Genomic DNA, 10,969 nt, shown 5'->3' on the forward strand with positions numbered 1-10,969 from the left:
GAGCCACAAGAAGAGTTACCACTCTTCAGGAACAGTTGAAGAATTTGCTGGCAAACAGCGAACATGCGGTAAGTTTTTTTTAAAAGTATTAATCAGTCATAATTATTAGAAGTAAAGTAGCTTAAACTTGCTGGCAATAATTATTAGTTTTAAAATTTTTTTTGTCGTGATTATTGTTTTAGATTTTTTTTCGCTGCATATTTTTTTTTTTTTTTTTGTTAAATTTCATAAATTAATTATTCTGAATTAATCGAATTCAAACTAATAATAAAAATAATACAGTAAAGGAAATCATTAAAGTATTTATTAATGTTAATAATAGTATTATTGTAACAGTATAACATGTCTCAGAGAATTAAAATTTTATAAAGAGAATGGCTAAGAGCACAACGCAAATTACAAAAAAAAAAAATTTGCATTTAACTTTAACACTTTATCGAGTTATTTTTAGAAATTTTCAAGTTAATTTTATTTAGACTTTTAGTTTTTTTTTTTATTATTTTCTGACATTTACTAATGAATCAATGTCTTTACTCAATGATTTATATATATATATATATATATATATATATATATATATATATATATATATATATTAAAATTTGCATTTTAAGGTATGCATCAGGTATGCGTGTAAAAAAAAATATCGAGTTATTCTTCGCGAAAAATGATTTTTTTCCCCTTGTTTTATTAGTTCCGCGAAAATTTGAAAAGGAAAATTTAAAAAAGTTTCATTTAACATTACAATGAATTAGGGGGTTAAATGTATCCGAATCAAAAAAAAAAAAAAAAAATTTTTGTGAATGAAATTTTTGAAATTTTTCCATGATTCATTATTGAAATGCATTGTAATCTTCAAAAAAAAAAAAAAGATTAAGAATCAAGGGCCGAACCCAAGCGGAATTCTTCGCTATACGTATAAATATAATTTTTTTTTTTTTGGTTATATATATATATATATTAAAATTAAATTAATTAAAATTCAGGTGGTTATTTTTCCGGTGCGCGATATGTAAAATTTTTGCCGGTTAATAAAAATTTGACAACGATAAATATCACACACAACACATTAACGTAATTAATTGCGTTTCTCATGTTTATACTTATATTTGTTAAAGGTAAATAACCTTTACGTATGTATTTGAAATGAAAGAAAGGAATAAAATTTTTTTTAAATATAGTAAATAGTAGAGTTCGAGAAAAAGAATAAAAAGGTTTTTAGGTAGACATTGATGAAATCGTGGTAGCAGCGGGGTGAGCAATCGAAGGTGATATACTGAACCTAGAATCACATTACAAATAAAAGCTATTTCAAATAAAAACTGTTTAGAAAATTTTTAATGAAAAGTATTATTTAATTATACGATTTATAAATTAAAGTAAATTATTATTATTTTAAATATTAAATTAAAAGAATCAAAAGGGAATAATTTAAAAAACGATATATGTACAAAAATAAATGACTGGGAAGATGATGTATTTTTAGATTTTTAAGTTCTTGGTTCAAAATTTTTATGGTTTCTGCGGCAATTTATTTACATAATAGTTTTTCTTTTTTTTTTTTCTTTTTTTACTTTTCCTCTTTATTTATTAAAAGTGTTGGAATTGATATTTAAACGGTTGTAAATTTTGTTTTAGCAAAGTGAAATGTTTTTTTTTTTTTTTTTTTCTTCTTCGTACGAAGGCATCTGATAAAAATTTAAATTTTTTGTGTTTGTATTTAAATCGTTGTTTACGTTGTTGATTGCGCATTTTAAACGCGTTTTTTTTGGGGGAGGGGAGGGTAAGGAGAAATGAAATTAACTGTCTTTAATTGAAAAAAAAAAAAAAAAGAAAAGAAAAATCTTTGAATTTTCTCGGTAAAAATTTAAATCAACATGAAATATTTTTTACTTGAAGTAAAAAAAAAAATTTTCTCGTAATGGCTGACAGTAAGTTTCTTTCTTTTTTTTTTAAATTTAATATTTATAAATTGTTACATGCTTTGTTTCATTATTTTTTATAATAGTCGTAAAAAAAAAAAAATCGTTATTGAGTAATCAAGAAAATTGTTATTATTAATTTTTACATATAATATTTTACTATATTCACAGTTATTAAATTTTCAATAAATACCATTAGCGTTTTCGCAAAAAGTAATTTCTTATTCGTTTTTTTTTTTTTATACTTAATCGAAAATTATATACAATTTCAAGGTTTATTAATAAATTTTAAATATAAATATATAGAATACTGTTAATTACTTATTGCGGATGCATTTCGAAGTCGATTAATTTTTTAATTTAAAAATTTCATTACAAAAATCGCGGGAACAGTGCTAATTTAAATAATTTTTAATAAAAAATGTTTTTAACGTCGCCACGTTTGACAAAAAACAATAATTTTCTCTAAATTTAATTATTTTAAAGTTCTTTAAGTAAGGGATCAATGAGTTTTAATTATAAATATTTAACATTTTTTTTTACAAAAACAAACAAAAATAACTTCATTCGATTTAATTATTATATTCAGTTAATTTTTTTTTTTTTTTTTGTTATTTGGGCACTCGTTTTTGTTGTTTCCAATATTTAATCGATTATAAACGCCGTAATATCATTTTTCATGCACATTTCCGAAAATAATTATTTTTAATTAAACGGTTCGCTTTTCGAAAAATAATGTACCCGCATTTAATAAAGGCAAAGATGCGGTCCCATATCGTTTCCTTTAAGTAAACTATTATTATTATTATTATTATTATTATTCAAGGATTTATTTTTAGTTTACGATTTTACAAAAAAAAAAAAAAAAAAAAAAAAGAAAATTTATTAATTTATTTATTAGTATTATCGTGTCTATTCTTGATTTTAGTAGTTTTTAATTGGTAATAATTTATTATAATACAAAAAAAAATTAAAATGTTTGTTATTATCTGGGACTTAATTTCCCTTTAAGTTAAATTTTATTTTTAATTTCAACTTAAGTTAAATTTTAAAAGTTATGAATAAGTTTTGAGAAATGTGTTGTGAAATTTGAAATTTAGTACAAAGTGCAAAAATTTATTTAAGATTAAGAATCGTGGATAGAAAAGTGTAAAGTTTTACAATTAGAAAAAACAATAATTTTTTCATAGTCATTTGCTCTGCCAAATCCCTAATACAAGTGGGAAAATTTAGTATTTTTTCGTACGTATAATAAAATAGAGAAGTGGATTTTTATGATTTTGTATGTTTTAAAATCACATTAAAAAAAAAGAAGAAGCGTAATATTTCATTGGTTGCGTATTATTTCATTTTTCGCTACTGGTTACCCCTGAAAAAATTTTTAAAATTTTCAAATATTCTTGGGGGATTCTTTTCTCCGAAGGAACTCATTGAAATAAAAATTAATTTTTATTTGTAATGGAAATTTTTTTTTTTTTTTGCATTTTTCTACTTCTACTATTTTCAATTTCAAACAAATAAAAATTGGTTTAAATTCGGAAAAAATTAATTTCATTAATTGTAATAATTATATTATTACGAGAGTTTTTCAAAACAAACAAAAACACAAAATTATTTTGTTGTCTTATTGTTAATGTTTTAAATTTAAAAAAAAAAAGATTTAAAAATCATATAATAATTATTTTCGGATCGGCGGAAAACTAAATTTGTTGTTGTTGAGACTTGCCCGTCCTAAAACGCCAAAGATGATTCTTGTTTTATTTTCGTTCATTATTTTCCTTAATGGGAAGTAAATCAAAAAATTTTTTTTTCTTTTCATTTCACGTTTTCTACGAAATATTATGTAGTTTATACGATTTGAAATTAGCTTTTGATGATAACCGTTGAACACCGTGATTAAATCGTATAATACCGCGATTACATAGGAGTCTCAAATTAGGTCATAAGAGTTTTTTTTTTTTTTTTTTATTAGTTATTTAAAAGAAAAAAGAAAAAAAAAAGTCTTTTAAACAATAGCTAACTTTTTTTAGAAATTTTAATTTGCCGTGAAATGTGACGTCATCATTATTTCACAAAGTTCCGTGATGAACATAATGCCCAGGTAGTATTTGTTGCTTTAATGATATTTTTTTTTTTTTTTTTTTTTCAATAATTATTACGAAGACTTTACATTTCATCTTATTTGATTTTGTTTAAAAAATCATAAATATTAATAATAATAATAAAAATGTGTAATTGTTTCCGATAAATTTAAAATGAAAATTTCGCGAGCTGAGTTACTTACTAAAAGTAATAATTGATTGTATGGATACAAAGAAAAAATTCTTTTTTTTTTTTTTCTTTATTCCTAAAATTATATTATTATACGCTTCATTGATGATTATGTGTAAAATTCATTCCGGAAATGCACAGAATTGATAAGTGAAAAAATTATCGTAATTTTTATTTTAGTTTTATTCACGAATTCACGATATAAATAACAATTTAATTTTTTTTGTGTTTAATGTGTTGTAATTGTGATCGTTTAATCTGTGAATATTCTATTATAGAAAGGTGAAGTTTTTATTATTATTATTAAAAAGGTAAAATCTTACGTAATTACAGGATTGTGGTTCTCTTTTATTGAAAAATTAAATTAAAATAATGTACGGCAACAAATAAAACAAAAAATATTTTCTATGCAATTATTGTCACGTAGAAAAATGTTGACGTCAATGATTTTCTTCATTTATATATTTTAAAAATATTCAATTATTTACTGCAGTAAAAAAAAAAAAAAATAGAAAAAAAAGCATAAAAAATTGACAAAAAATTTTTTCCCGTAATTTAAAAATTAAAATTGTCACTTTTGAATAATTAATAATAAATTATATAATTATTACTATTATTATACTAAAATGAATAATGTTGAAATTTTTAGATTTTTTTAGATAGTGAAAGCTTTTTAAAGCATTATAAAAATGATTAATAATTTTTTATTTTTTTTATTTTCATTCTTCGTATTGTATTTGTTTAAATTTATTAGGTTTTTTTTTTTTTTGTTTCGGATATTAAAAATTATATTTATATTAAAATAAGGGAAGTTGATCGGTTTTTATTCGAAAGTTCTTAAAAATAATAATGATTATTTTTTTTCACAAATTTTATTTTGCCGTCAATAATCATAAATTTGTTAACGATTTTAGAATTCGAAATGAAGTTTTTATCACATTACGTTTTTTTATTGAAATTTAATTTTTTAATAATATTATTTTCACTAATAATTAATATGAATATTCAATATTTAAAACGACTAAATTTTATATAATTTTCAATAATTTATTTTTTTTAAAAGTGTTATTTACATAGCGAAAAATTGCTCTTAGCCATTCTTATAAAAAAAAAAGAAAAAAAAGTAACTTAATCTGATTAATTTAAAAAAAAAAAAAAATAAAAAAATTAATTATCGTTTAGCAAACAACAATTATATTTATTTTTGCTTGTTTAACATTGTTTGTGGTTTTTTTTTTTTTTTTTTTTTTTTTTTTTTGTATTTGTTTTGCAGTACACAATTTCTCAACCTTCTTCTCCTGTTAATTCCTCTTTAATTCACACTATTGTGGAGGGTCAAAGCGTTAGTGAAATCCCTCCTCCTTTACCGACAAGAAATCGTTCCTTTCATTCCTTTAGCTCACAACGCATGCCTTCAGGTGCAGGTCCTCCACTGCCTCCAAGATGCAATAATTTGCAAGTGCCTTCTAATAACGGTGCTGCTGCTTGTCTCCCTAACCAGCCTGATGGTGGACGGGCAGATGATAATAATAGTGATACCGTAAGTACAGCTTTTAAAGTAAAAAAATTTGGTGTTTCGTTATATAAATTTCGTTTTTATTTCATATTTTGCATTTTTTTTTAATATCATATTTTTTTCATTGAAAACTTACACACATATATATATTTATTAAACCAATCTTGTAATGTTGTTGAGATTATTTATTAAGATCGTAGGTGCATTTTTTTTAGACCTTGGAATACTTTTTTGAAGTCTAAAATTTTTAATCGCAAGGATTTCTTTTTTCACTTATAGAAAATTATGCAAAATTTAAGCTAATGGTAATATTGATAACCTTAATATTTAATAATTCAGAATTGTTTTTTATTTTATAAAAAAAAAAAAATTATTTAATATTTTCAAATTTTAAATAAAAAATTTTAACGTTAAAAAAATAATTAAGAATACACTATTTCGAATCAATTGATGCCAAAAAAAAAAAATTGAGTTAAAAAAAATTAAATAAATAAATAAATAATAAGTTGAATAAAACCCTGATGAAGAATAATTCAATTTATTAAAAATTACTTTGCATTGGAATACCTTTTTTTTTTTTTGGATTTGAGTCATTTTCTTCTGCATTTGTTGAAATTTCATACATGAAATTTGATTTTAAATTTTATTTAAAATAATATTATTCACTCTTGTTATTCTCTAAATTTACCAGTTACATAATGTTATTTTTTGCTCGAAAATTTCTTATCAAGAATTGGTTTTTTTTTAAAATAAATTGGGCAGTGGGTGACTTTGGTAATCAATAAATTTCAGTTAAATCAAGGTCAGTTGCATTTCAATTTAAATAGAATGAAAAAAAAAAAAAATTTTCTACTATCGACTCGAATCCCAATAATTAACATTGTTGTAAAAATTTAGGTTTAATTTTTTAATGTTATTTTATTTTATTTATTTATTTTTTTTTGAAAAGCCAGCTCCTGTGTACATAAACGTTTAAAAATTGACCTTAAAAAAAAAAAAAAAAAACTCAACGCATAGTTTAGGACATATTTATCAATCAGCATTAAATGTTTTAAGATCACGTATATGCATTTATCTGTGTCATGCTTATTTAAATTCCTTTCGCTAAAAAGCTTCAGATTTTTATTTTGTGCAGTCTGCTAGTAAAAGTATTTGTTTATTCATTTATTTAGAAATTTTAAATCTTATTTAAAAAAAAAAAAATTTTTTTTTTTTTTTGCTTTTATATTATTTTTTATAAAAAAATATTTATTATAATTAATTTAATAGAATATAATAATAATGCAAATTAAAATTTTAGATTTCTTGCATTTTGAAGTCTTAGATAAATTTAAATGGTATAATTTTAATTTTATTCTTTCTTTAAATGTTAATTACACAAATCACAATATAAATTTATTGAATTTGATGTTCAAGCCGGGATATCTGTTGCGTAATATTGAAATTTAATTAAACAATCCCCATTTTAAATTAATGTCATCGATTGTCAATCAAAGTTGAAAAAATTTTCAATACATTTTAAATTAATTTTATTAAAGTTAGTTGATTATTTTCATTGATAATTTTCAAGCAGGCGCCACCTCATACAGCTTCTCTAGGTCATCACAGAACAAAATCTAATCCAGATCCATTGGGATCGCAAACACCAATGCACAACATGACACCTATCGAAGCTTGCAAGAGATTAATAGCATCAGAATCACTTCAGGACATATACAAGAGGTCGAAAAGTCATCCGGGAGCTTGCGATGTGGATTCACCGCATGAATCACCCTCGGGAACACCTCCGCCACCATACAGAGGTATAACAGGTATGTAAAATAGGATTCGAAAATAATTATTGCATGTTAATTTTTATTATCACGAATAAAATTTTACGGTTTTTTTTTATGTCGGACAAAAATTAATAAAATATTTTTGCGGTTAAAATTTTTATTTCATTTAACTTTAATTATTTTGGATATTGGAAATTGCAATTTTCATAGTTAAAATAATTTTTTTAAAGGACTGCTTCTCAATCGCTGCACAATTTAATTTCAGATGATGGCGGTGGAGATGATGAAGTTCAAACGAGACCCCATAGAGATCAAACTCCTGATGTGTCACCATTGCGCGGAAGTCTTGGTGCTCAATCAAGCACCCCCGTTGGTCAAAATATAATGTCCATGGAAGATGATGATACATCTGATCAAGAGCTTGTAATTTTATTATTATTATTATTTTTTTGTTAAAAGCATCGTTTTATATTTTATTTTGATCACGTCAAAATAATTTTACGAAATTTCATTTTTTAAATTTTTTTTTATTGTCGAACATTAATTAACCCTTTTTTAAATCTTTCTTTTATATATTTTATAATCAGAAATACATAAATGTTTGTCCCTTTAGGCAATAGTAAACTTTAATTCAAAAAATTGAGTGAAGTTTTTTTTTTTTTTAAATCAAAATCACAAGAAAGAAATGTTTAATTATAGTATTTCATAACTTTTTTTTTTTTTTTAGAGTCATTTAGAAGACCACGGACCGTTTAAAAGTCTTAAGTGCCTATGGCAACACCATGCACATTTAGCTGTTTTTATGAATTATGTACTGTCCAATAGTGATCCTTCTAGTTTGGTAAAAAAAAAAAAACAAAAATATTTAAATAAGCATAAGTTTTTTTGAAAATTTTGAAAAAAAAATAAAAATCGAAACGGTTTTCTTTTCAGTTATTTTACTTAGTAACGGATTTATATAAAGAAGGTAATGCAAAAGAAATGAAAAAATGGGCCTATGAAATCCACTCTAGCTTTCTTGTGCCTGGAGCTCCACTTCGCCTTAATAATGTGGATGAAAATTTTGCTAGAGAAATAGATGACGTTTTAATTAGAGAATCTGATAAAGAAGAAATTTTAAGAATGGTAAGTTGATGAAATTATTTAAAAATTGTAATAGTAATTTTCAATTGAAGAAGAAAATTTAATGTCCTATGTTAAAAAAAATAAGAAAAGCCTACCGTGCCAAAAATGACTAATAATTAATTTAATAAATTGTTTAAGATTTTTTGGAAAGCCAGAAACAGAGCTCGAGAAGAATTAAACGAACAATTAGCTGATTTTCAACAAAAAAGAACTGCAGGTTTGGGTACATTGTTTGGTCCGAGTGACGCTTCCTTAGATGAAAGTATTCATGATAAAAACAAGGAAATAAAAATCATAGAAAGCATATTAGTGCCAAAGATAGAAAGTTATTTGTAAGTGCGACCGTTTGCAATTATTTGAAAAACGTACGATTTAATCAGCAATCTTTTTCTGCGATGTTATTTTTTTTAATCGTAGGGAAGATATAGAGAAAGATAACGTAGATATTCGAAGATTTACGACAGCTGCTGCTCTCGGTACCATAATGGGCAAAGTATTCGGTTTGCGAGGTCCTCACGCAAGTTCAGTTCTTGATAGATGTCCTACTTTTGTCTCAAAAGACAAAAGCTTAAAAGTAAAACTTTTAATTGGAAAATCTCGAAAGTTATCGGTTCGTGGTCATCATTTCGTTGCCCATTATTACTACACTGTTACGTACTGCAATCATTGTCAATTAATCATTTGGGGAATCGGACCTCAAGGGTACCAATGTTCGAGTAAGCTTTTCTTCATTTTACTTATTGATGAATATTTAAAAACAGCTACATATTCATATAAATAGCTACATATTTGTTTTCTAAGTAGACTAAGGTTTTCTCATTTTGAAATTTAAAAATAAAATGTAATAAACAACTGTTTATTCCAGACTGCAATTTTAACGTTCATCGTCACAATTGTGTACGGGCGGTCGAAGAAAATTGTCCTGGTCCCATATGTAAAAAAGACAAAGGCGACAATAGAATAAGTAAATTAATGGAAAAAATACGGCCTGAAAGAGAAGCTAGAAGAAAACCCAGCACTCTCAATTTTTCACATTATTAACTGTTTTATTTTTTTTTTTTTTTTTACGCGAAAGAAAAATTTGTGTTTTTTGTTATTATTATTCGTTTCATTTAGCCAAATGATTTAAAGAAAAAAAAATTTTTTTTTTTTTTAAATTTTATCTAATGTTTTATTGAATACTTTTTTTTTTTTTAGTTGATCGGGCCAAGAAGCATTCAGAAGATAGGGATGATACTGTAGGAATCGGAGACAACGATTCAATTATTGGTGAGTTTCCAGAAATTTTATTATTATTATTATTTTTAATTCCAAAAGTGTGTGTGAGTTATGATTTGACTAAAATTTGGTTTATTGCCCTTAATTTTGTTTTGATTTGGTCAAAATCGAAATTACGCGGTTTTTTCGGTCTTGGAAAAGAAATGTTTGATAAAGTTTAGAAAATGTAGTTGCTAAATTTTCTTTTGGTATTTAAGGGTTATTAATTAGGGGTGTGTGATTCTTTTTGAGATGAGTTTTTATTGAAATATGTCGTATCAATTTTTTTTTTTGACGCATGACGGTTAAAAATTTTGTTTTAAATAAATTTTATTGATTTATTTACGTTTATAAGGAGAAAAAATTTTTGCAATCGTTTGTATAAATTCAAATTTGAATTTTTTTTTTAATGGTTTTTTTTTTGTTTAAATTTATTTAAATTGTGTTTTTTTAAAACAAAACAAAACAAAAACAAAAAAAAAATTCTCAATTTTTTGTTTAATTTATTTCTAAACAGTTCAAAATATTTTAATGTTTTATTTATTGTTGGTTTTTCACTCAAAAATTTAAAAAATTTTTCGTCGGTCGTATTTCTGTTCTTACTTTTTTTTTTATTTTTATGTTTTTCACTCCTACGGATAATGTAAATAAAAAAAAAAAACTTTTTTTTTTTTTTTCTTCGGTTCGACCTTTTGCTCATTTCAATTTTTAAATCTGCGGGAAAAGAAAAAAAAAGAAAATTATTTTGGTTTTCATGGCTGTTGTTTGTCAAAGTTTGTTAATTTTTTCCAATGGAAACAAAATTCTGTGTCGATATTTTATATTGAAATCGCAACTATCGTTCGATATATACATTTTCTAATACTTTTAACATTAATTGAAAACGGGGGGGGGGGTATAAGATTGTCTCGAATGTTTATTCTAGCAAAAGTTTCCTTTTAATTTTTTTTTTTAAATTAGTTTTTTTTGAAATGTACGGATTAAGATGTCAAAGGTTATTTACATGGACATTTCGGACTTGAAATAAATAATAATAAGTTTAAAAACTTTTTTATTTTGGTTTTTCGAAATAATTTTTAGAATTTAATCGAAAAAAAAATAAT

At 23.8% G+C, this 10,969-nt stretch overlaps 2 protein-coding genes across 2 annotated transcripts in view; both read left to right on the forward strand.

The window, feature by feature from the left end:
• Positions 1 to 382, forward strand: part of Phum_PHUM164710 (uncharacterized protein) — a gene marked incomplete at both ends in the record, with an annotated part of 9,173 nt that extends 8,791 nt beyond the window's left edge. The window contains one exon of the mRNA XM_002424912.1: positions 323 to 382. Coding sequence (XP_002424957.1) covers positions 323 to 382 — 60 coding nt within the window. The remainder of the gene's footprint in view (positions 1 to 322) is intronic.
• A 5,219-nt stretch (positions 383 to 5,601) lies between these two features.
• Phum_PHUM164820 (uncharacterized protein) lies at positions 5,602 to 10,048 on the forward strand (the record flags this gene model as incomplete). Its single annotated transcript, XM_002424913.1, has 10 exons — positions 5,602 to 5,733; positions 7,283 to 7,524; positions 7,715 to 7,907; positions 8,212 to 8,325; positions 8,418 to 8,609; positions 8,748 to 8,941; positions 9,027 to 9,325; positions 9,475 to 9,573; positions 9,807 to 9,878; positions 9,927 to 10,048. 10 exons carry the CDS (start codon positions 5,602 to 5,604, stop codon positions 10,046 to 10,048), a joined length of 1,659 nt encoding a protein of 552 aa, XP_002424958.1.
• Between the last annotated feature and the right edge of the window lie 921 nt (positions 10,049 to 10,969).

The sequence above is a fragment of the Pediculus humanus genome, genomic scaffold (assembly GCF_000006295.1).
Source record: "Pediculus humanus corporis 1103172107512 genomic scaffold, whole genome shotgun sequence".
Taxonomy (NCBI): Eukaryota; Metazoa; Arthropoda; class Insecta; order Psocodea; family Pediculidae; genus Pediculus; species Pediculus humanus.